Source organism: Chlorocebus sabaeus, chromosome 10 (genome assembly GCF_047675955.1).
Source record: "Chlorocebus sabaeus isolate Y175 chromosome 10, mChlSab1.0.hap1, whole genome shotgun sequence".
NCBI classification, from domain to species: domain Eukaryota; kingdom Metazoa; phylum Chordata; class Mammalia; order Primates; family Cercopithecidae; genus Chlorocebus; species Chlorocebus sabaeus.
In genome coordinates, this window is record NC_132913.1 from 97,436,098 (window position 1) to 97,462,678 (window position 26,581).

The 26,581-nt window shown below is 34.6% G+C and overlaps 1 protein-coding gene and 1 long non-coding RNA gene across 13 annotated transcripts in view; one reads left to right on the forward strand and one right to left on the reverse strand.

The window, feature by feature from the left end:
- Positions 1-26,581, reverse strand: part of KANSL1L (KAT8 regulatory NSL complex subunit 1 like) — a 145,867-nt gene that overhangs the window by 1,938 nt on the left and 117,348 nt on the right. For 9 of the 11 annotated variants that reach the window (XM_007966115.3, XM_007966117.3, XM_038001603.2 and 6 more), the window contains 8 exons: positions 20,199-20,361; positions 16,678-16,785; positions 8,081-8,209; positions 6,072-6,190; positions 5,133-5,257; positions 3,601-3,655; positions 1,723-1,835; positions 659-827 (listed from right to left, as the gene is read on the reverse strand). In XM_007966115.3, the coding sequence (XP_007964306.2) occupies positions 659-827; positions 1,723-1,835; positions 3,601-3,655; positions 5,133-5,257; positions 6,072-6,190; positions 8,081-8,209; positions 16,678-16,785; positions 20,199-20,361 (981 nt within the window). The remainder of the gene's footprint in view (positions 1-658; positions 828-1,722; positions 1,836-3,600; positions 3,656-5,132; positions 5,258-6,071; positions 6,191-8,080; positions 8,210-16,677; positions 16,786-20,198; positions 20,362-26,581) is intronic. The other 2 variants (XM_007966118.3, XM_073020044.1) reach the window with 1 other exon arrangement.
- On the forward strand, positions 1,811-16,570 carry LOC103217754 (uncharacterized). Of its 2 annotated transcripts, none has more exons than XR_491204.3 (2): positions 1,811-5,138; positions 8,823-16,570. It is a non-coding gene; the product is annotated as an uncharacterized lncRNA (long non-coding RNA). The 2 variants fall into 2 exon arrangements; XR_012094301.1 differs by having other exon boundaries at positions 1,811-5,118.

Consider the following 26,581-nt stretch of genomic DNA (forward strand, 5'->3'; position numbering starts at 1 on the left):
ACTTTGCCTCTGCCAAGAAGAGGAAATGCTGCCACAGGCAGTGGTCTTCATTTCCAACCTAAGAGCACTTTGGGAAAGTGTTCTCAGGTTGGATATACTTCTACAGTGTCTTCATTTTCATTATTAAAGGTACCTATTAACTTTTTCTTTCCTGAGCTTTCTGCAACTTGCCTATTAATTCTATAATCTCCATTCCATTCTAGATCTAGTTCTTTTTCAGTGTCTCTTTATGAAGAAAGGTGTAAGAATTTTATGGATGCAGTGTTAGAAAGCAGTACCTTTAAGGTAGGAACTGGGTCTGTGGTGAGGCATGTAAAAATCTTAAGATATGAGGAGAAAGAAATAGCAGCTAACGTTGACCATGTAGCAGGTGCTATTCTTCATCAATCAGGTTTGTTTTGTAATGAAACTTTGATAGTACCTCCATTCTCTAATAGATGAATGAGTACTTGGAGGTTCGTATTGACTTGTTACACAAGGTGACTGTAGTTAGTAGTGGACACAAAATGCTGGAATACAGATCTTCTCTACCTAACTATCTTATTGAATTTGTTATGTAATGATGTAATAAAGAAAATTAATTTTTTTCAAGTAGTTTCTACAAACAAGTAGTTAAAAGGCAAGGAATGGGAAGTTTAATCATATATATTGCACTTACCTTGGTTTCTTGGCTTTGATTTAAAGAAGGTAAGCCATATGCACACAGATCCTGGTTCTCTGAAGGAAGCTCAGGAGGACTTGCAGCAGCACATTGCTGACTGCTACTAAAGTTATTAGGGTATTCTTTCAAAAGCAAGTCATGTCCTTCAACATTTTTACTGTAAGCTCTGGCAAGAAAATCAGGAAAACACAATTATTTGTTATTTTTTGAGGTCTTGAAAATTTATGAACAACCCAAGGTATCACTGAGTCAAGTTAACTTGGTAACTTTAAACAGTTTTGCCCCAAGATTTTTAAAAATTCCTTTGGTGCTATTTATTACTTTCGTACTCAGAGGATGAAACAGTACTTTATGAAATATTTTACTGAATTATAATAGGGGGAGGGGTGTTCTTGCTGTTTATTTGGTTTGTTTTTGTCTTTTGTCTGACTAATTAAACAAAAGATACTCCTTAACTAAAACGACTACCAGACTTCACACAATCTTGCTTTTTGAGTTTTGGCTCTTTTAAAAATGATCAAATGTATAATAAATATAAAATAACAGGGATTTTCTCACATAATAATTATGTCTGATTTACTTCCCCTTCCCTCAAAGCTCATTTGTGTTTCTAAAAGTATTTTAGGCTTTTTTGCATTTTAGACTAAACAGGTTTCTTGATAAATTTTTTATTTTTTAAAAAAAACCATATTTTAGAAGTAGTGATGTTAAAATGGATTACCTAAACTCCAGTCCCCAGTGTGAGGTCCATTATTAAAGTAGATTGAAATGAACTACTTCATATATACAGAGAATTTTCCATTATTTGTTAGTTAAATCTATTCCTGAGGCTGACAACGTAAGAAACAGTAAAATACAGAAACTAATTTCATCATTATAGAATTAGCTCAAATATATTTTGAATACAAGCTCATTCTGTGTAGTATTTTACTTCTGGTGCACAAATAGCTGATGTTACAACATCATGGTTTCCTTTTCAGTGGTCTCACCGAAAACTCATGCAGAGGTTTTGTTCATTTCACATGAATTTTATGGTTTGGGGTTTTAAATTTATAACCTGCCTGCTATTTCTTCTGTGCCACTTGCTTTGCTCCCATAGTGACCACCTGGCTTGCTCTCTCTCTTCGTATTTTTTGTGCCTTAGGGAGAAGACTTCATCAGAAAGATCTTCTATCTGGAATTAGAAATAAATATTTTTGCTTTAATCAGAAACATTTTGAAATATAAGATCAGGCTGGGCACGGTGGCTCACGCCTGTAATCCCAGAACTTTAGGAGGCCAAAGTGGGTGGATCACGAGGTCAGGAGTTCAAGACCAACCTGGCCAAGATGGTGAAACCTTGTCTCTACTAAAAATACAAAAATTAGCTGGGCGTGGTGGTGGGTGCCTGAAATCACAGCTACTTGGGAGGCTGAGGCAGAGAATTGCTTGAACCCAGGAGGCGGAGGTTGCAGTGAGCCAAGATCATGCCACTGCACTCCAGCCTGGGTGACAGGGTGAGACTCTTGTCTCAAAAAAAGAAATACAAGATTGAGTTTCAACGTTTCAAAGAGTTTCTCATGTAGAAAACAGTAGGAAGCAAACTAAAATGCTATCTGTGTAAGTTGAGAGGACAAATGTTATCAGATGAACTTCAAATTCCTATAAAAGGGGAGTCAAAAATGTTTTAAAATTATTTTATTATTGTTATTTTTAGACACGGGTCTCTGTTGCCCAGGCTGTAGTGAGTGTAGTTATGCAATCATAGCTCACTGCAGCCTCGAACTTCTGGGCTCAAGCGATCCTCCCACCTCAAAAAAATTAAAAATACTTGTTTACTATTGGTTCATATTTGAAGACTTCGGTAGACTACAAATGAGTTCATAGTGCTTTCCATTTGCCATAGCTTAGTACCAGTAGTCTTAATGCTTTGTTCATTCAAGAGCTTTTATGGATTGTGGAGGACACACTATTCTAAGATGTTAATATCAAAGAAAAGTATAAAACTAGCTTAAATCAGAATTAATTTAATGAATGACTTATCTAGGTTTCGAACCTGGAATACTACCTTGGTTATGGTATTTAAGAATTTGGGTTTCTTGGCTAGGATCATTCAGAAATGAGGAAGAATACATTAGAAGAGGAAAGGGCATTAAAAGGTAAATTTTGGTAGTTGAAAAACATGACCACTGGACATAGAAAGATTGTTACTTGACAGAAACTAAGTGTCTTCAACAGTGTCTTCTAGAGACCATCACTTTGGAATTAGTTTGGTTATAAAGTGTTTTTCCCTATAATCTTATCTTGATAAAATTTTATCCATACATATTCACAACCCCTTACCTGCAATTCCAAAATCCAAAAATCTGCAAAAACAAATTTTTCAGAATTCATTTGGTGACATAGCCTGATCTGTAATGATGTGAGGCTATTTTTAGTGTTTATCCAACTCAACTATGAATATTTCACTACAGAAACATTAATGTCTGATTCCTCTTACACCCTAAACTCTACAGGTATTACATGATGTATATACCACGTTACTTTTTTAAAGTCAGAAATTTTCCAAACTGAAGAGCAAATTGGCCCTACGATTCTGAAAATGGCATTTAAACCTTAAAATAATGAGTGAGACTAATCTCATGCAGAAAAATATAATACTGACAATGAATGTGGATATTCATGTAAATTCAGTATCTCAAAAACTCATAAACAAATGCTGTATTTTTTTTTTTGGCTTTTTAAATTATTGTGTATTTGTGTATTATGCTGGTAGTCAAATTTGCACAAAACATTTTTTGAATATTCTTTTAAAAGAACTTCCTTTTCATAAGTGAAAAGAAAAAAAAATCAGTGTAAGTTAAAGGGTTTATATATTCCTTTAATTCCCTGAATGTCAAAGTAAGCAGGTTTCATTATACATAATGTATAATTATCCCATTAAATGAAAGGCAGCTTACCTCTTCTTCGCCTAAATTATATTCATCCAAAGGCTGAAGAACAACCATCCTCCAGCTGTTGAAGAGAAAAACCAATGTTAAACAGCTTTTATTTATCTAAATGTGGCAATTTTATACTCTAAGCACAGCTAAGTGTATTAGTATTTTCTTTCTTTGGCACTTCCATGGTTCAAATTGTATTTTAATACTTAATTTTTTTAAAAGAAAAATATTTGTATTATGAGTAAAGGATAAAAGAGAAAATGAGACGTGACTTTTGGCTTTATGGTGAATAGTCTGTTCTGTATAGCTGCATTTTATACATAATAATTATGTACTGACTGAAGTTAGTGGTATGCTGATAAACCTGGCCTGGCCAAAAAGTAACAGAAGGAAAAAAACCCTGGTTTGTATGTTTGCCAGTTTCTTTGGTGTGAAAATACCTACCATAGCCCCTTTTGAGTCATCAGTAGTTTAATAACTGGCTCACAGAAGTCTTCTATATTTAACTATCTACTCAGCCAGCTAGCTCCAGCCTACCATTGCAAGTTGAAATATATTTTTGCTATAGAACATCATAGCCACAAACGTTATTCATTACTTATGCAACAAGTATCCACAGATTATAGGAGTTCTCATAGTAGAACTCTTATAGAATATTAGAGTTCTTGATACCTCAAGGTAATTATGAATAAAAGAAATTATGAAATTAGAATAGAGATGTATAGCAATTAACTGAAATTGTCACCCACCTGTCTCTGTTTGCAACCTTTTCTGTCTCTACTTCCTGGTGTCATATTTATATTCTTAAGAAACTGCACTCATCATTTCTAAAAAGTTGGGCTAACTTTACTGCCAGTAGGGAGCAGATCTGCGTATGGCATTCAGGGACCTCCACAATCTGGACCTTTGTTTCTAGCCTCCCATTATCAACCTGCACAAAACAGTATCTGGCTAAACCTTACACACTTGTCCTGTGCCTTTGTTGTGGTATCGCTATGTAAATACCCTCTCCACCTTCTCATTCCTTCATGGGTGACTTCCCAGACCTTCCCACTCATCTTTTGAATGTGTTTATTGCTGACTTGGCAATACATCACAATTTTTTTTTTTTTGGTCACAGGTATTACTGTCTTACAGTGTGAATACCCCATGAAAAGGCAGAACTCTTTGCAACTTATGTCACACCTGTATCTTTAAGGGCAAGGATTATTTGTTGCTATAGTTTTTATGTCACTAAAGTGCCTTTTAGTGTCATATACACAGTAGATAACTAAATGACATTGAATAATAAAGACTAAGAATGCTAAAGTAGTCTAGGAATTCCCAAATCTTAATAAAAACTCAGAAATAAACTGTGATACTATATAACACTTTTTCTAAAGGCATGAGTAATTTTTTTTTTTTTTTTCACCGTTTCCCCTCCATGGCTATGAAAGAACTGGGAGAAGGATCCTCCTTTGATTAATTAAAATTTGAAATTCACTTTGAAAATTTAAGTTTATTAAGGAAGGAAGGAAGAAGGAAAAATATGAAGATGTGAGTATACGTACCTTGGAGTAAGTATTTCCTTATATTGGAGTTTCTCTAATTTAGCTGGGGCTACTAATGACATGGGAATCACAATGTTATCTATGTCATAAGAGCTCTCACTTCTCAATCTCCGTCGTGCAGTATTCTGCAAAGCAGGATTACAGTAGATTTACAGTACTGTCTAGTTACTTGTAATGATACCCTCCTTTCATCAGTTATATAAATATGGCAGTACACATGTTACATAATTTTTGTAAATACATTGTTATAAAGTCTAAAATGTGTTCAGAAAACTAAGTAAGAAAATATTTCTGTATTTTGTAAATCAGAACAATCTCTTCGTAGATGTGTAATATATTTATGTGTGCAAGCATACAAGCTTATTTTTAAGACCATAAAAAAAATGTCTTAAATGCAAAACTCTTTATCAGAAAAGACTAACATACATCACCCTAAATGTCAATGAAATGATCAGTAACCCACTTTTTATTAGGAAAGGCAGTGAAATATTTTTGGTCAGCCCTTCAGTATACTCTTCATTTATGCGTTCCTGGTTCCTGAGCTTCAGACTGTTCATTTCTAAACACTCCCACCTTTTGACCTCTCTGTACCCTGGCCAGATAACCAAAAAAGCAGGATAAGAACAAGAAAAGTCCTGAATTCTCATTAGTAAGATTTTATTTAGCTTCGTATGTTAAGGAATAGAGATGATCATGATAATCTAAATTTTTAACACCTAAAAAGAAGCTATAACCAAATATTAATGAACTTTTGGCTTCATAGTTAAAAATAAGTTGCATAAATCAAATTTATTGTTTTGTAACAAGATAGTTATAAATGTCTATTAATATGTGCTAGTAAATAAGCCTGTTATAGATTAGCAAAATATAAATTATTTTCAAAGTCAGGTGTTTTTATTTTTAAAGCAATTTTAGAGTTCAACATAGAGAAAAACCTACTCGTGATGATGAATTCTGGATTCTTGATAAAACGTTGACATTAGAAACAGCTGTAAAATTGCTATGGGATCCTGATTCTGTGTGTTGAAAATCAGATTCTTCAAGTTTAATTCTTTCTCCTGCCGTGGAAAGAGCCATTGAATATCACACATTAAACATGACTAATAGGTATCATTAGAATTACTTTCCTAATTAGATGACAGGTGATTGATTCCTTTTTTTTTTTTTTTTTTAATTCGTGTATTAGAAAACAAAAAAGGAAATGAAAAAAGAAGAGTCTTACAGTCATACCATGAGTTATCTCCATTTTCTGGGATTTTGGCAGTTTTTATCCAATATATTTCATATTGTTCCCTGAATAATCCTTCATCTCATCCCTTTATTCTTGCTTCCTGTGACTCCTATTTGTGGTTGAACCACCAGAACTATCTTAGTTTTCTTATCTAGTCTCATTTTTCATATTTGACTTTTTATTCTAATTTCTGTGAGGTGTCTGTCCTTGGTCTTCTGAACACTCTGAATTTTTTGAAAAAATGCTGCTATTAAAATACATATTTCCAAAAGTACTTGTTCTCTAGTACTCTTTTTTTAAATAGCATCCTGTTCTTGTTTCGTAGATGAAATTTCTCATTTCTCTCAGGATATTGATTAGAAGTTTACTTCTATTAGTATTTTCTGTATTTCTTCCAAGTTCCTTTTTTTCCCTGTTTTGGTTCCCTGTTGTGTGTGTGTATACAGTAAATATATATATGTATGCATTTACGTACTGCCCTTATTTTAGTACAGATCTTTTAAAATGAGAATATTTTCCTGTATAAAATCTAATACCTAGTCCATATTTACATTTCTCCTATAGCTAGTTTCTTCAGATAAGGATCTACATGTTAAAATTGGCCATTGTCTCCTAGGTTTCTTATAGTCTAGAATAAATCATTTTTCATTACATTGCCTTGACAGGCTGGACCAGACGTCCTATCCTTTTGGAATTATCTAGTTATTTCTGTGTAGTATGACATTTCTTTGTTTTATTCCTGTATGTACATCAAACTTGAAGTTAGAGCTAAAGTATCAGTCAATTTAAGAGAAACATTTTATACCTTAGGTAATGTATACTTCATGTTGCATCTTATTAGATTTTTTTTTAAGCTTAGTTATGTTTTGGTATGCATATATAAAAGTTCCTCAAAAGCTAGGTGATACTTGGTTGTTCTTAGAGTGAGACACTAAAGAGCCTAATGAAACCAACTCTGAACATGTGTGGGAATTTGTTCACTGTTTGCTACAATGTAGCTGATCAGATAGTTATCAGGTAGTGACTAGGTAGGTCTTTTATCATGGGATATCTGAAGACACCAGAGATAAACAGATTAAATCCATTCTGTATAATTAATACATCTTGGGTGTAATTAGTTTCTAATTTATCTTGCCAGTTAATTTTTATTTTTTATCATTTGCAATAACTGTGGCAACTATCTTGTCCCAAATCTCCAAAATAAATCCCTTTGTATTACTAGAAGAGTTCTAGTTTCCAAAGCTTTCTCTTGATCATCTTGGAACTCTATAGGCTTGTAAGGAGAATTGAACAAGGTAGTTTAGCATTTCACTTGAAGCTTGTTCACTTTCTCAAAATCCTGAGGAATCTGCAGTGCATCAGCATCTCCACAGTAGGCACCATAAATGGTTAGCAGTTTCTATAAGGCAACTTGACACTAGCCTATTTTGAGCCTAAAACACAACTTTGAAGATTAAATCCCATCCAGGGAGTGATTGGTAGAAGACAACTAGTCAGGGAACATAGGAGGGAAACAATTGCCAAAAAATAGGTAGATACCAGTCCACAAATAATTCTAAATTAACTACGAATATGCTGTTTCATGTTTGTAGAGTCATAGATGTTTTGTGTAATTAGTGGCTGTTCTGGATTATAAACTCCCATGAGACAGGTTATTTTAAAATCAGAATTTTTTATTTTTAACATAACTACTGCTTATATCCTCACTTTAACCTACCTAATGCTGTTTCACTCAAATGTCTTTTCTTTCTTCCCTGTAACAGTTGTGCAGAAGATTCTGACCTTATTTCAGGCTTACATATAGGTGAATATCCATTTCTCCATTGATTCAGAGAAGTACTATGTACTAAAACAAATGAAAAGGAAATTTTAAGTTTTAGTCCCTTAACACAGTGAACATGTTAATCTGTTTTTATTTGTAACTGCAGAATTTTAAGATACCATTTCAAAATTACAGATAAATATAACCTTAAATACCAAGACAGATAACTCCAACTAAAAACATCCCCAGGAATTTCCAGTTTCTTGTATTTTCTTCATTTTTTTGAGGGGAATGAAAAGGGAAGATGATCTGTTCTCAAAGTCTTCCAAATTACAGAAACTTTATAGAGTGAGGATTGGCTCAGATACATAAATCCTGGCGATCATCAGAATCTTTAAGTTCTTGCTTACCCTAAATCTGGAAATCATTTGGGACCAAGTAAGATTCAACATGGTGAGACTAGAGCAAGAACCTGAATCATTTAACATCTCTGATGCCTTAGTTGCATCATCTGTAAAATAGGGATAAGAGCGACCTTGGGTTTATAATGATTACTTGAGTTTATTCCTGTAGCAGTAAGTAAAAGCATCTGACGTGATAAGTGTTCAGTAAATGTTAGCGTTACCATGATTGTATATCTGAACCCCCTTATTTCCAACCTTGGTCTAATAACCAAATTGGCTTCCTTTTTTGAAAGGTTTGGAGATGTGGAAAGGAGTGAAAAAAGAAATACGTAAGCTGAAGTGCCAAACTCACACTATTGAAATACAGGGCATGGCCTACCAGCTGACAAGGAGCGTCTGGTTTCAAGATGGCAAATGACCTTAAATATGATAGACAAATACTTTTTACATAGGTACATGCACAGATATGCACATATAAATCCATATTTGCAAGCAAAAAGTGGAACTTCTAAGGCAGAATTTCTGAGGAATCTCTGAAAGATTAATACTATATGGAATTTGAAGAGGAAACCCAGAGCAGAAGCACAAAGTGAAGTACTGCCACAAAGAGGTGCGATCCCACCAAAGGTGGTCTAGACCCACAAGAAAGGAAAATTGGAAGCAGGACAACTATCTGGATATTGACTGCACATGTCAATATCTCAGTCAGACTAACAAAATCAGCTTTAGGCAGATAAATGAATGGTTGGAGAGAGAAGGCAATGCCAAAGTGCCCCGCTTTGAAATGTCCGGCCCATCCCCAAATTAGTGTGAAAATTTCAAATGTAGTATAAATTCCCTTCCCATCAGAAGTGTCCGATAAACAGCACTGGTAGAACAGTTTTAACTGAGTATCACAGCTTCAATGATGAGCATAGAAAACTCCAAAAATCTGAATACCAACACTAAATCAAAAAACAGGTACAAACCACAAGTGGAGAACCATCTCAAGAAATAATGGAGCATTCATGGAATGCATATTAGCAACTCTTTTTAACAGTTAATATTGCCAAGAGAAACAGGTAAGAGGCCCTCTGGAGAAGTGTCAGAAATAGAAAATATAATTGTCCAAATGATAAAATCATCACTAGGCTAAGTAACAATGGAAACAGCTGAAAATCAAAATCAAGGTCTGGAAGAGGAATTCCATATCTTGATGGATGGAATAGAGTGATAGAAAATATGGAGGGAAAAAGACCAGAATGGGGTAACAGATGAGACTAGAGAGAATGAAAAGGAGGGAATAGTTGAAGAAAGGATAAAGTGTTTTCCAGAATCAATATTAAACCCTAAGATTTCAGCGATGCACCTGAATGTCAAACAGCAAATAAAAATTAAATCATAAGTGCATCACAGATGATGATACCCTGAAAGTTATTAATACAAGAAAACAGCATGGCAGGAGTAATCTAAACTGACTAAAATGGTAACTAGAATTGTGAGAGGTGGATTTTAAAATGTATATGTTAAAACGTATGTAGGTATTCTTTTAATAACATTTTGCTGTAGCATTTAAGCAAACTGTAGACAATTAACGTTTCTCTTGTTTTCTACAAGCAATTTTCCACTCTTCTGAAAACATCAAACTTTGTGAAAGAATCTTAACTTTCACAGACAGAAGTTGATTTTTAAATTAAATTTTATTCAGATGTTTTCTTCACATTTATCATTTTCCTTCTAATTCGTTATTGTCTTGTAAGGTTTTCATGGACCCTTGAAACAGTAGGAAATGTATGACAATTCTACACATCCTCTTCACCTGTTCTATTGATAAACCTCCCAGCCTTTCAGTTCTTGCTCTCCCAATCCTCTCGTAGAGTTCATCCTAAGATCACACTTTGATAGCATTTCTCATATATCCTGTCTTTACTTCCTTCCCTTTTATTCATCCAACAACTTTACAGAGATCCAATTACATGGCAAGCACTATTCTAAACCCTAGGTAAGCAAAACTAGGATTTGTAGCAGCCCTTGTAGTTTACAGGTGTTATTTCAAGGAATGCAATCGTAACGTGATAGAAAAATATGCATTTCAGTTGTGAAACTACATGATGTTACTGAGAATGTATAAGAGTACTAGTAAGAGCTCTGGGAAAGGCTTCCCCAGATGAAGTCATAGATTCTAAATATGAACAGAAATAGCTGATAGCTAGGGGAAGGAGGAGAATAGCATGTACAATGGCCCAAGGGAACAGGACAAGTTTGGGAACTGAACAGCTATGTAGTGTAGAGTAAGGAAGCATGGTGAGAAAGAATCATGAGGGAGGGGCCAACCTATGTAGATAGGGCTTTAAGGTGTTAAGAATATTCCTTCTCGAATGTTTTAACGGGATGGTGTGGGGAGCAGGTGTGACATTAGATTGGCATTTTGAAGAGATCACTGCCTACAGTGATTAAAGGGGAAACATGGATTAAAAGTCTATTTCAGAAGTATAGATAAGAGATCATGGTGGACTGCGAGAGTAGTCGAAGGCAAGAAAGGAAACACATAAGATCATATTGACAACTTGGCAATTGGTTTAGACAGGAGGAAGTGTAGGTGACAAAAACTGAGCTTTATGTTTCTGGCTTGCTTGTGTGGGTTATGGTGCTATTTTTCCTCCTATTCCATCTATCTGAGACATAATTTCAGAATTACAGAAAACTTGAAATAGAACAAATTTCTGTAGACCCTTTTCTGAAATCCCCCAAATGTTAACATCGTATCACATTTGCTTTACCTCCTTTCAGACCACAAATGAAATTTAGTTGCTGTCATGATGCCCCTTTAGCCCTAAAAACATCAATGTATTTCTGAAAACAAAGGACATTCTCTTATGTAGCCATGCAGTTCAGTGCCATTAGCTAATCTATAGACTTTATTCAGATTTCACCAATATATAATGTTATTTACGGATAGTTTCAACTATTCATTGCAGATGGCATTGCAGTTGTCAGATCTCATTAAGGTCTTATATCTGAAACAGTTCTACTGTCTTCCATAACTTTCATAACTTTGAATATTTTGATAAGTATAAACTCTTAAAATTGGTTTTGTCTGGTATTCCTCATGATTAAACTAGTCATCATTCACTCTTCATCCCACTACAGTTTGGCTTTTCTCTGCTTGTTGCCTGAAATCAGCAATTCCATTGTAAACTGCCAAATCTAATGGACCATACAGGATAAATCCAAGCAAAGATCTGTCTACTGCCTTCACGCAATTTGCCCTACCGGAATGCCAAGTTATTTATAGATATTTGTTGTTTGTTTTGAGATGAAGTCTTGTTCTGTTGCCCAGGCCGGAGTGCAATGGTGCCATCTCAGCTCACTGCACCTCCGCCTCCTGGGTTCAAGCGATTCTCATGCCTCAGCCTCCCAAGTAGCTGGGACCACAGGCGTGCACCACCACCCCTGGCTAGTCTTTGTATTTTTAGTACAGATGGGGTTTCACCATGTTGCCCAGGCTGGTCTTAAACTCCTGATCTCAGGTGATCCACCCGCCTCAGCCTCCCAAAGTGGTAGGATTACAGGCGTGAGCCACTGCACCTGTCCTTATTTATAGATATTTGAATATATCATACTGTGTCTTCTCCATGACAAGACATATGTTTGTTTTTGTTCTTTAAAGACTTGTTACTCAATATGGGCCAACAGCATCTGAATCACTTGGGACCTCGTTAGAAATGCAGAATTTCAGGTCCCATTCTAGATTTATTAAATCAGAATCTGCATTCTAACAATATCCCCAAAGTAACTTGTTTACATTTTAAAGTTTGAGAAGCACTAATCTGGAACACTTCATCCTTCTTTCTCTGTAAATTCCAATTCATTAGTTGAAGCTGCACTTGGCATCACCATCTTTCTAGAGTTCCTCTCCTTGCCCATTTCTCATCTCCCTTAACCTCTCTTTTTTTGCCTTCTAAGCAGAGTTACATACTCCTTTTTTATATCTTATATAATTTCTTTTTAAGATAGAGTCTCACTCTGTCACCCAAGCTGGAGTTCAGTGGTGCGATCATTGCTCATTGCAGCCTCGAGCTCCTGGGCTCAAGCAATCCGGCCTCAGCCTCCTAAGTCACTGGTACTACAGGCATGCACCACCATGCCTGCCTAATTTTTATATTTTTTTGTAGACAGGGTTTTGCCATGTTGCCCAGGCTGGTCTTGAACTCCTGGGCTCAAGCAATCCCCCTACCTCAGCCTCCCAAAGTGCTGGGATTACAAGCATGAGCCACCACACTCAGCCTTCAAATGTGTTTATCCCCATTATACTATATAACAGTTATTTGTGTCTTTCTCCATTACAATTTTGACTTCCTGTAATTCACCTTTGATTCTTCAGCACTTAATAGTCTGCCTGGCACTAAGTGCTTAAATTCTGAACTCTAATCACTAATAGCAAAAGAAAAATTAATGACCAGCTATTTAAGACAGATACATAGGATGAAATTTCTCATTACGTTATTCATGCATTCCCCTTAATTGTGTGCCTAACACGTTTAACTGCCTTATTTTTTGTTTTTTATTTTTTTAGAAACAGGGTCTCACTTTGTCACCAATCCTAGGGTGCAGTGGTGTAATTATGGCTCAGTGGGAGCCTCAACCTCCCAGGCTTGAGTCATCCTCCTGCCTCAGCCTCCCAAGTAGCTAGGACCACAGGTGCACACCACCATGCCCAGCTAATTTTTTATTTTTTGTGGAGATAGGGTTTCACTATATTTCCCAGGCTGGTCTTGAACTCTGGGCCCAAGTGATCCTCCTGCCTCAGCCTCCCTAAGTGCTGGGATTACAGGTGTAGGCCACCGCGCCCGACCTGCCTTATTTTTTTAAATCAAATAGTAGAACAACATTAAAAGAAACATAATTAATCTCTAATAGCATATATTTTCATATTTGCCTACTCTTTGTCAATAATACGTGTTTTATATTTCATATATCAAATATGAAATAATTTTAATTAAATGTATACTTATATTTTTATCACAACTCTTATTTTTTCAGATGGCTGTATAACATTCCTCTGATTAGAAACAATGTTCTTTAGCTATTTCCTAGCTGTTGACCATGATACTTATCATCATAATGATAATGCTATTAAAGACATTCTTAAAATAATCATCTTCATGGATACATTTTTTTCCCTTTTGAAAAAAATCTAGTCTTAGGACAAATTCCAACAAGTGAACTCGCATCATTAAAAGGTAACTGCACATATTACTTATATTTTTCTGTATTTTAGGCTTTTTCCCCTTAGCATAGATAATTGTTTTTCATCCTTGGTGCCTTCATCTTTTTTCTCTTTAATTTTTGCTGTGGAAAAATTTCAGGTAAACACAAAAGGAGACTAGAATAATGAACTCCCATATACCTATCCTTCAGTCTCAGCAGTGAACAACTTACAACGAATCTTATTTCATCTCTCCCACCAACATTTTTGCTAGAATATTCAAAAGCAAATCCCAGACATATCTTTTCATCTGCATATATGTTAGTGTGAATCTCTAACAAACTGAAAAAGTGCATCTGGGTTTATGTAACCACAATGCATTATTACACGTAGCAAAATTAACAATAATTCATTAATATCTAACAGCTAGTCCATGTTCAAATTTCTCGTTTCAAAAATTATGTGTGTGTATATAAACAGCAGGTTTATTCAAATCAATCTCAATAAGGTCCACACATTGCATTTGGTTGATATAAGAATAAATATTTCTACATGGCTATAATTGTACCAGACACAGAGGTAAAATATTTTCATCCTTTTATATCACAACATTCTTTGATGAGTATGTTTCCATCCTTATATGAACTTTTAAGATATTTTTTAACGCTGTATATTCCACTGTAGTATATTTAACCATATCCCTGTTGTGCTCTTCAAGTTGTCACTAATTTTTCCTTATCACAAAAACATGATAAGATGAATATAGTTGTGATTAAAGGTTTCATATTTAGGATTAGACTAGATTCTTGGAAATGGAATAATTGGGTCAGAACATAGGGTTAACAGTCGGTAAACATTTATGGGGAATAGGTACAAAAGTAAACAAGGGAGTTTTTAAGCCACACTGAACTTATAAAAAAAATACATAGTTTAAAGGCCTTGTAATGCATTTCGCAGAGCTCCCCAAAAGGCTTGTATCAATTCTTGATATCCAAGATATTTAAGGGCGCTATTTTTACTATAGTTGTGCCAAACTTGATGATTATGTTTAAAATCATTAATGTTATAGGCAAAAGTAGTAAACTTTCGCATAGTGTCTGACTATAAGCTCAGTTAATATTATTATTTTCATTATCATCAAGTACACTTTTTCTTGTTATTTTAAGACATTCATTTTTAACATTGAACGTTTTAATCCATCTGAAATGTATTTTAATGTTCATCCAACTTAAATTTGTTTTAAAGCACTTTGTGAGTTAGTGATCTCACTTTTTAATTCTTCCAAAGAGTCGTTATTTAATGCCTTTGATTACAAAGGAAACTTGGTTATATAGAGCATAGCTCCAAGCCAGACTGCTTGGGTTTGAATTCTGGCTCTTCTATTACTCAACTGTAATTTGGGGAAGATTAGTCAAGGAGAATAATAATACCTACCTCACAGAGTTATACAGACTTAAATAAGTAATATAAAGCCCTTCAACCAGTGCTGACATATACATGATGCTTCATAAGAATTTGTTGTTGTCATTCTTTATTGACTAAGTCATTTTTTCAACATAGTAGGAAATACCAACTTCTGTCTCTAGAATTTTTTTAAGCTCCCTTGATCTGCCTTCTATCAGAACTATGTTTTCATAACTTCATAGTCCTGCTATTAATCTTCTAAAAATTTAATTCAACATTTTATGTCTGAGATAAACTTCAGAATAACTTTGTTCCAATAATACCTCTGATTCTGATTAGGATTATATTCTACTTGTAGATTAATTTGGGGAAAATTAACAACTTCAGTTATGATACTGTCTTCTGACAGGAAGAGGATATTTCTCTCCATCTAGGAATGTCCTCATGTTTCTCACTAAACTTTTGAAGTAGTCCTCATGTAGGTACTTGTTAAGTTTGATGAAAAATACTTTATATTTTCATTGTCAATGTGTCTAACATATTTTATTCCTTTACATAGGCTATCTAGTTACTATTGGTACTTATAAAAGCTGTTGATTTTTATAAATTCATTTTATAATACCCCAGTTCTAACAGGTATTCATTTCACTTGAGTTTTTGAGGTAGATTATTTCATATAGAAATAATTTATATTAAATTTATAAGACTTTTCTGATGTTTAGATTTTAACTTTGTGGTTAATCAAAATATGTTGTTTTCTTTCTTCTTCTAATTGCTTCCAAGCATAGAATTCACCCACATTCATAGAACTCATAAACATTTCGTTATAATTTCCTCAAGTTTTATTTTGTAGTTTTAACATTTTATGTACAATTCTTGGAATTAACTAGAAGTTATTCTGATTAATAGCATTAAATGAGTATGTAAAAGAATTCTACTGGGAAAGACTAACAGTAATATTTTCTCCATGAGAAATGTTCCACTTTCCCACTGATATACAATTCTTCCCTCATATATAATCAACTATAGAGTTTATTTCATTGATCTATTTTCTTAAATAGGAGCAAAATAGAATCTACATTATTATAGATTTTTGTCATGTTTCCATATGTGGGTTGGCTAGATTTTCTCTAAACTTTTATAGTAATTCCTTTTATATTTTCCCGTTTAGTCTTCCCATTGTGCTTTAGAATTATTTTAAGTTAAACAAATTCTATGAGAACTTCAAGTTATATTACATTAATCATATGAACTATTAGGAAGAATTTATATCTTTATTGATCTTACCATACAGAAATACTGTTTTTCCATATTTATTTAAATTTTTATTATATTTATCAGTAATAGTTCATAATTATTCAATAGGTATTGCACATTTCATGTTAAGATTGTTCTTGTATTTTATGTGTACATGGTTTGTAAAAAGTGAGTATTAAAAATTAAGGATTTTCATTTATTCTTTTGTTAAATTTTATTTCCTTAGAATGCAAAAATAGTAAGTATAAAGACATAAATAAAAAGGCATATAAAGTACAAGAACTGTAAATGTGACATACCAGGTGATGGAGATATGATATATTCATCTACAAATTTATTTTCAGCAAGATTGCCTTTTATTTCAGTCCTTTTTAACAGTGTTTCAAAGTGAAAATGAAGAGGCACATCTGGAAAAATAAAGTAAAAAAGGTATTTTCAAATACCACTCTTTGTAATACTAGGATTACAGATTGTAACATTAAAATTGCTTTCTTTCTGTAAATAGCACATAAGCTTAAGAAAATAAGCAAAAGTTTGACATGTAACAACTATCAGAATTGACAAAATACTCTTTCCAAGCATGTTGGTAGCAGTATTTTAGAAATTACTGGTTAGGTGCACTTAATCAACAAATTAAAAAGCTAACAGAGAAACAACTTCATGAACTTCCTGAAATAGTACATAAGATGAACAGTACTTCTAAATATTAATAAATACTATTCACAGATGAATGGAAACAAATATACCCAAGAAGTCTTTAAGAAAACCTACACCTGCTAAATCCATTCCCATCCCATCCCTACAAACTTTGCATTTGAAGTAATGAAATTTCCAAAAAATTACATACTTTTAACTTCTTGGGAGAAAACCACTATAAGTCAGATGCAACCTTTTATGAAAACATCAAAGTTCACATTCCCTTATTTTACTATATTATATATCACAATGAATCTACTTTTATAAAGATTAAAACCTGTTGACAACCTAGTTTTGTTTCTAAATAGAGGCTTGGAGACTTTCAATTCACTATGTTTGTATTCTGTACTCTCACAACGAAAGAGGAGTTAAGCAATGTAGTAGTTATGCTTCACATTTACTAAAGGTTTTTTCTTTCAACCAAGAATGAAAAAACAAAATCATGTTAAAAAGTATTTATTAAGAGACACTTAACTTTTCCTTGAGAACATATTTTATAACTCAGTTAATAATGAAAATTTGGCTATTGAAAGAAGGTACTGTAAGGAAACTAATTTGAATACATAAATGAAGATAGACCCAGGAAGGGCCTGGATTTTATTTTTCATTTGTTTTATTCTTGAGACAGGGGCCGGCTCTGTTGCCCAGGCTGGAGTGCAGCAGCATGATTCTGGCCCACTACATTCTCCACTTCCTGGGCTCAAGCAGTCCTCCCACCTCAGCCTCTCAAGTAGCTGAGACTACGGGTGCACACCTCCATGCCTGGCTAATTTAAACAAATTTTTTTCTTTAGAGACAAAGTCTTATTTTGTTACCAGTCTGATCTTGAATTCTTGAGCTCAAGCAATCCTCCCACCTCAGCCTCCCAAAGCGTTGGGATTACAGGCATGAACACTGTGCCCACCTGGCTGGGTCTGGATTTTAAACAGAAAAAAATTCTCTTTTCTTCAAAGGATGTATCTTAGTGGCAGATCCATACTCAAGTGTGGAAAAATATGCAAAAACAAAAATTAGTTCATGAGTATCATCATGGAATTTGTTCCAAGGGACAGATGTAAGATGAGTTTGAATCTTGGTATTAATGATCATATGAAAATTAGGTGACAAAATGAAAATGGGAATAAAAATTAAATATTCTTCTTTAAAATGCTCCTTAAACATTTCAGGATTCTGATATTTTCCAATTACCTAAACATAAGTTTGTTGCATTTGTTTCTCCAAAGCAATATTATAAGGAGAGTATCACCAATTCTACCACTGTTCTTTGTGATTTGTGCGAAAACATGATTTAACAAGAAAAGGTCGTTGTTCCGTCTATATTCCTTTCTTAATACCCACACGTGTCCTGTCAGCTTTTGTAAAACTATTTCATTGCCTTTTATTGTACTTATTAGTTTACCTTTCAGCTGTTTTAAACTAGAATTCAAGTCCCTTGAGGGATTTATTTGTATTTATACTCCTAGCATTTATTTAGTACTTACATATAGTAGGTATTGAGATTTTTATTGAATGTAAGAAGGAATGGATATAATGAAATAGTAGATAAACAATCTAATCTTATTTATTAGAGGGGACATAAGAGTCTTAGGATAAGGAGTATTTATACCAGCTCTCAGGGTTATGTCATCAGAGAAATATATTTGCTAATAAGAAAACAGGCAGTAAAGTAATGGTGAGGAGTTTGGTTCTGGAGGATGACTACCTCAAATCCTGGCTCATCATTTATTAGCCAAGTAATCTTGGATGAGTAATATCATGAAGCTTAGTTTTCTCATATGTCAGATGAGCAGAACAAAGATATCTATTCTCATGGAGTTGTGAGAATTAAACAAGAAAATGTAATGTGCTTAATATATACATGGCTCAGTATGTGCTAATACTAAATATTAGCTACATTATTATTGTTATATGGATTATTTCATCATATTATTAAGATTTCCTTAAATATAGAATAAAATAGTTCTTGTTAGAAACTTAAATCAAGGTAATGGTGTAGCTAAGAAGCCACTCAACTACTGATACAAACTAAATTGAGATTCAGGGCAGGGGGACAGGTTCAAAACACAGAGCTTTACAAATAGGATCAGTCCCTTGATTTTGAGAATTTAAAAGACCATTAGAACTGTAAGCGGAAAATGGAACAAAAGCCAAGCTGAGATATCCCCTAATAAAGAGAAGAACCTGAGATAACCAATGTGAGGGATATTTCTTTCTCCCCTAAATATTTACTTTAGTTCCAATATAGACAAGAGTGTAAAAGGTTCCACAAAAATCAAGAACTGAAAATTGAAAACCACCTAGAGTAATCCTAGCATTTTTGGGAGGTTGAGGTGGGAGGATCACTTGAGGCTAGAAGTTCAAGACCAGCCTGGGCAATATAGTGAGACCCCATCTCTACAAAAAAATTAAAAAATTAGCTGGGTGTGGTGTCATGCAACCAAGTAGTTCCAGCTACTTGGGAGGCTGAGGTGGGAGGACTGCTTGAGCCCAGGAGGTCAAGGCTGCAGTGAGCTATGATCATGCCACTGTACTCCAGCCTGGGCAACAGTAGCAAGACCCTGTCTCAAAATAAATAAATAAATAAATAAATAAAATAAAAAACACTTTAGAGATGTAAGGATGTATAAGCCTCATTTACTCAGTTATAGAATACTGATACTCTTGAGGTTGACTATACTTATAGGTACGCAGTTTTCCCTCTGCATTGAGAAATTCAATGCAGATTATAAATGGAGAACTATTTTATGGAAGGGAAACCTCCATGTATAACAGTACATTAGAAAAAGAACACTGAATTACGGTTACTCAGAAACATTTCAACAGCACAGCTGTGTTACCAATAAAATGCTCAAAATTTAACAAGATAAAAACCTAGTAATTTCCCAAAGTAAATCAAGTTCGTTTAGAAGGAATTAAAGAATCAACTTACACAGATAAAACATTAACAGTGCATGTGACTAGATTAATTCCTCTATAACAAATTTAGTTCTCAAGGCATTGCTTAGTTCTAATATCTACTGAAAAAAATTGATAAAATAAGATTATATTAGATTCTCTGTATCTAGAGGATTAGATTTCAGTATAGAAAATATCGTTACTTAGAAATTGTTACAAGGAGGCTTACCTGATGGCAATGATAGAACAGAATGGAAAGAGGAATCTAACTCTGATACATGGTCTCTTAATAGGTAAGACTCTGAATTGCGTTCATAGCTACTCCAAGTTGAAGCTGATTGCAGGCAAGGCATTTGGGTAGTGTTTAAAAATGTTTCTTTTGAAGGCAAAGTCTGCAAGGAAAAACCATATTAGAATATCACAGCAAAAGCATCCATAAATAATAGCATATCTCTACATTTATTTAGGTTATCTTTAAAATTTTCCAATTCTACAAAAGTTTTACAAATATTTTGCTAGATGTATTCCTAATTAACTTTAATATCCAATCATAAAAGGGATTTAAAAATACAATTAACTTTTATATATTGAAGTATTCTACAACTTTCCTATAAACTTTCTTTTTCTAATAATATATAGCTTCTTCTAGTCTTTGATTATCTAAACATACTAGCTGGAAATAATAACAGTGTAATTTTTTTTCTTTCGATCCTACTAGTTTTATTTTTAGGGAGTTCCAACCATGCTGGATGGGTTCACCAATTTAATAATGAATAAAAATGATCAAGGGAGACATTTGTGTTTTGTTCCTGATGGTAATGGGAATGCCTTTAATTTATCAGAATAAGAATGCTATGAATTGCAGGTTTTTTTGTTTTTTGTTTTTTTGGTATGGTTCTTTATCAGAATATATTCCTAGCTTGCCAAAAGAACTTGAAAAGAATATGTTAATATTGAATTTAATCATATGCTTTTTCTGAATCTAATAAAATAACACGACTTTATTAAAGTGACAAATTGCATTAACAGATTTTATTTTTTATTTTATTCTTTTTGAGACAGAGTCTCGCTCTGTTGCTCAGACTAGAGTGCAGTGGCAGGATTTTGGCTCACTGCAACCTCTGCCTCCTGGGTTCAAGTGATTCTCCTGCCTCAGCCTCCTGAGTAGCTGGGATTACAGGCACACACCACCGTGCCCAGCTACTTTTTGTATTTTTAGTGGAGACAGGGCTTCACCAGTTGGCCAGGCTCGTCTCGAACTCCTGACCTCAAGTGATCCAGCCTGCCTCAGTCTCACAAAGTACTGGGATTACAGGTGTGAGTCACCCCACCCGGCCACATTAACCGAGTTTTAAAATGTCAAACCAAAGTAAGATTATTCTTGAAGAATCCTGCTAGGAGTTTATCAAGTTTGTTAACCTCTTCAAGGAGCCAGTAACTGGACTTGTTCACTTTCTACATTGTATGCATGTTTTATATTTCATTGATTCCTACTTTGCTTTAAGATTAATCAAATATTTTCTTGAATGTTTCCCATCTCTTAATTCTTATTCATTCTTTTACTTTATTTTAGTGGTTTCCATTGAGATTACAATGTGCATCCTTAGCCAGTTGGCTTTACAGTATAATACAAATTATTCCTTTTACCATTTCCCTGAAAATACTAGGACATTAGAACTCCATTTACTCTCATGTTTTTGCATTATCATTGTTAGGCATTTGAATTCTACATATATTTATGACCCCACAATATACTGCTATTATTGTTTGTATCATCAACATTCATGCATACCACCCATATATTTATGTTGTCTCATTGCTTGTAGCGCCTTCGTACAATTTCCTACTTCCATGTGGGATCATATTCTCCCTTTGCTATTATCATAGTGTAGGTTTGCTTTCTCCGAATTCTCTCAGTTTTTACTTGTCTGAAACATTTGCATCTTACCATTTTTAATATTTTTGTGGATACAGAATTCTGGGTTGGCTTTTTTTTTCCCCAGTACTTTAAGGATACTTTCATTCTTCTGGTTCTCATTATTTCTGGTGATTAGTTAGCTATAGGTTTTATTATTGCCCCCATTTGAAAGTAATGTGCCTTTTTTGCTCTGGCTGCTTTTAATGTTTTCTCTGTGTCTTTACTTTTTTAGCAGGCCTTACCATAAGATTTGTGTCTTGGTCCATTCAGACTGCTATAACAAAATACCATAGACTAGGTAAATAATAGAAATTGACTTCTCACAGTTCTGGGGACTAAAAAGTACCAGATCAAAGTGCTGGCAGATTTAGTGTCTGACAGGGGTCTACTTTCTCACTGATAGATGGCTGTAACCTCACATGATGGAAGGAAGAGCTTTCTGGGGTTTCTTTTATAAGGGCACTAATTCCATTAATGACTTCATGACCTAATAACTTCCCAAAGGCCCTATCCAAATAACATCACATTGGAAATTAGGTTTCTACATATGAGTTTTGGGGGAGACACATTCAGTCTATAGCATTGCACCCAAGCCCCCCAAAATACACATCCTTCTCACATGCGGAATATTTCATTCCATCCCAGCAGCCCAAAAATCTTAACTCATTCCAGCCTCAACTGAAAAATCCAAAGTCCAGAATCTCATCTAAATATCATCTAAATCAGATATGGGTGAGACTCAAGGTATACAATTCATCCTAAGGCAGATTGCTTTCCAACTGTGAACCTCTAAAACCAACATGTTATGTGCTTCCAAAATACTATGGTGGGAAAGGCATAGGACAGATATTCCTATTCCAAAATAAAGGAATAGGAAAGAAGAAAGAAATGACAGGTTCTGAGCAAACCAACCCAACAGGGAAAATTCCATTAAACCTGAAGTTTCCAGAATAACCTTCTGCTTGATGCTCTGCCTTCCAGACTCAGTAGGCTGTGGTCCCATCTCCACAGCTATTGGCTGGAGTCCCAAGTTTGTGGCTCTTCCAGGTGGTTATTCTGCCTCTGTCATTCAAGCTAACTTGAGGTCAGGGGCCTGTGGCTCTCCTAGGCTAGAATCATGCACCAGTGGCTTTGCCACGCATAGCCTAAGCCATGGCTCCCTAAGTGTTGGCAGAGACTGCAGACACCACCAAAATCTACCACCTGTGCCGCCTACAGGGTTGGCCATCACAGCCTACACTATACCAGGCCCACCAGAGCCACACTTTAGAGAAGCCAGTGGTGGGGATCAGAACCCATAATGTAAGGTTCTATTGGGCAGTGCATGCTGAGGTCTCACAGGCTCAGGTGGCTCCATATTTGAAACTTCTTTGCCCCAAGGGACTTTGCACTCTGGTCCTATGCTGGGAGGGGCAGCCTCCATTATCTCTATATTGCCTTCAGGGTCATTCTTCTATTGTCTTCTCTTGTCTTGGAGAACATCTCCTGGCTTCTGCAGAGACGGCTGATCCATACTAATCTCTATCAAAAGGCCCCTTGGCCACACCCTTACTGTTTTCTCCAAAGCTGGCTTTTTCTTTCTTTACAATATGAATAGGCTAAGACTTTTCCAAATCTTTAAGTTCTGCTTCCTTTTTGATTAACAATTCCTCTTGTAGTCATTTCTTCTGGCTTCTATCATAAGCGGTCAGGAGGAGGAACCAGGTCAGTCCTTCAGCAATTTTCCAAGAGATTTTTTCAGCCAAATAACCAATTTCATTGCTTGCGATTTGTACCTTCCACAAAACACTAGAACATGAATACAATTTCACCAAGCTCTTTGCCACTTTATAACAAGGATTACTTTTCCTCGAGTTTCCAGTAACATGTTCCTCATTTCTATCTGAGGTTTTATCTGAATGGCCTTAACATCCATATGTCTACCAACATTCTGTTCAGGATTATTTAGGCATTCTCTAAGAAGATGGAGGCTTTCTCCAAAGTGCTCCTCTTTTCTTTCTGAGCCCTCATTAGAATCACTTTTAAAGATCCGGTCACAACAATATAGGTGTTTTCTAGCATGCACCTCAAAACTCTTCCAGTCTCTATCCATTACCCAGTTCCAGAGCTACTTCCACATTTTCAGGCATTCATTACAGCAGCACTTCCACTTCTCAGTACCAAAATCTGTGTTAGTCATGACTTTCCAGAAAAACAGAACTGAGAGAAAGAAGAAAATTTATGATAGGAATTGGCTCATGCAATTATGTAGGTCAAGAAGTCCCATCATCTGCCATCTGCAGGAAAACTGATAGTGTAACTCAGAATCGAAAGGCCTGAGAATCAGAGGAGCTAATGGTGTAAATCCCAGTCTGAGTTCAAATGCTTGAAAATCAGGAGACCAATGACCAATCAACTCCAAAGGCCTGAGAACCAGGAGTGCCAATGTCCAAGGGCAGGAGAAGATACACCAGCTCAAGCAGAGATGGCAAATTCAGCCTTTCTCCACCTTTTTGTTCTAGTCATCCCCTCAACAGATTGAATCATGGTCACTTGTATTGATGAAGATAATCTTTATTTAGCCTAAAAATTCAAATGCTAATCTCCTCTGGAAACACCTCACATACACACACAGAAATACTATTTTACTACCTATCTGACCATCCCTTATCCCAGTCAAACTGACACATAAAATTAACCATCACATATGCCTTGATGTAATTTCCATGTATTTGTTCTCTTGGAGGTTCACAGAACTTATTGAGTTTATGGGTAGATGACCTTTATTTGAGGGATATTATTATTTTTCAAATGTTACTTCTGCCTTATTCTTTCTCCTTTTTTCTAGGTTCCAATAACATATATGGATTTTTTTTTTCATCTAGTCATACATTTCTCTATTTTTCTATATTTTTTCTTTATCTCTGTGCTTCCATTTTAGTGTTTTCTATTAATTAGTCTTTCAGTACACTAATTTTATCTTCTGCTTCACCTAATTTGTAGTTAAATTTATCTGGTGAGGCATTAATTCCTCATGTTGTATTTTCAGTTTGAGAATGTTTATATAATTCTTTTTTTAAAAAAGGATTCTAATTATCTGGTGAAATCATGTGTTTTCTTCTACCTGTTCTCTATTTTTTTTTTAACATATGAATTATATGAACACAATTTAGCCAAGCTCTTTGCCACTTTATAACAAGGAGCACTTTTCCTCTAGTTTCCAATAACATGTTCCTCATTTCCATCTGAGGTTTTATCAGAATGGCTTTAATGTCCATATTTCTACTAACACTCTGTTCAGGATTATTTAGGCATTCTCTAAATAAAATGCATTTAAAGGCATTCCTTTTAAAAAATCATTTAAAAGTTTTTGCCAGGTAAATCTAGTATCAGACTCACTTGAGTATCTGTCTCTATTGTCTGTTTTCCTTTTGAATTTTGGTCATGTAGTTCTTTTCACCATGCCTACTAATCTTTGATTGAATGACAGATGGTATGTTTTAAAAACCACATAGGTTCCAAAGGATGTGATCTTTCTCTAGTGGGGGTTCTCTTTCCCCACTACTAGCTGGATAAAATAGAGACTTCTCTCCTTAATCCGAGAGTATGAGTAGTTAAATCTGGGTTGCAGCCCTAGTATGATTCATACATATGATTTGCCCCTCAAGGTTTTCAACCAAATATTTATTTTATAGAATTATCCCCAGTCATCCAGACCTCTAATCTTAAGAGTATACTGAACAATGCCACCCTGCTTACAGGGGACTTTTGCCATTTATGTTTTAAGCATCCTGCTCTGTGCAGCCTCAGTATTCAGCAAATGTTCTGAGGAAAACATTGGTCAAAAATGCTCTGAAGTGAAAACTGGCCATGTGCTTCACACCTCCTAAAACATCACCAAAAGCATCCCCCATAACTATCATTACTGGCATTTGCATCAAATCTGAAACTTCCTGCCAGAGCTTCAGGGTAATAGTGGTTGCAGAAGCCAGCTTCTGGAGACCTAAGTTAGACTTTCTCCTCTAACCTTTATTTTTATTCTTTTTTCATATTTCCATTTATTATTTCTCTCTGTGCTCTCTTTTGTGTAATTTTATTGAGCTCAATCTTTCAACTCAATTCTCTCTTTAGCTCTGTCTATACACTTTTTAATCATACTAGCAATTTTCTGATGTATTTTCCTTAAAAAAATTACTTACTTTTACATTTTGTATAGGATAATTCCAATATTTGAAGTTATTTTGTAGGAATATGTGTGTGTATATGTGTATATATATATGTATACATATTTATACAATATCTCTAAAATGTGTGTGTGTGTGTGTGTATATATATACACACACAAACATTTTAAGAGATTTATTTTGTATATTCATACATTTGCATGCATATATTAACACATATGTGTATGGTTTTGTTTTTGTTTGTTCATTTCTACTGACTCTCATCATGTGGCCTTAGTGTTGTGTGTTCTGTGACTTTTTTTTTTTTCTTATTGGGAATTCATTTTTGTTGAAACTTTGTTCATGGGATATTTGGAAGTTTCTGTTGAGAGTTTATTCCCCTAGAAAGGATGTCTATTGTCTGAGTCAGTCATCTAGAACTACTGTTCTAACCTATTTTAAAACCCAATTCTTATCTTTAAAACAAAAACAAAAACACTTGAGTAGCATGATTTCAAACTTCAAAAATAAAAGAGGCCTGACTTCTTATTT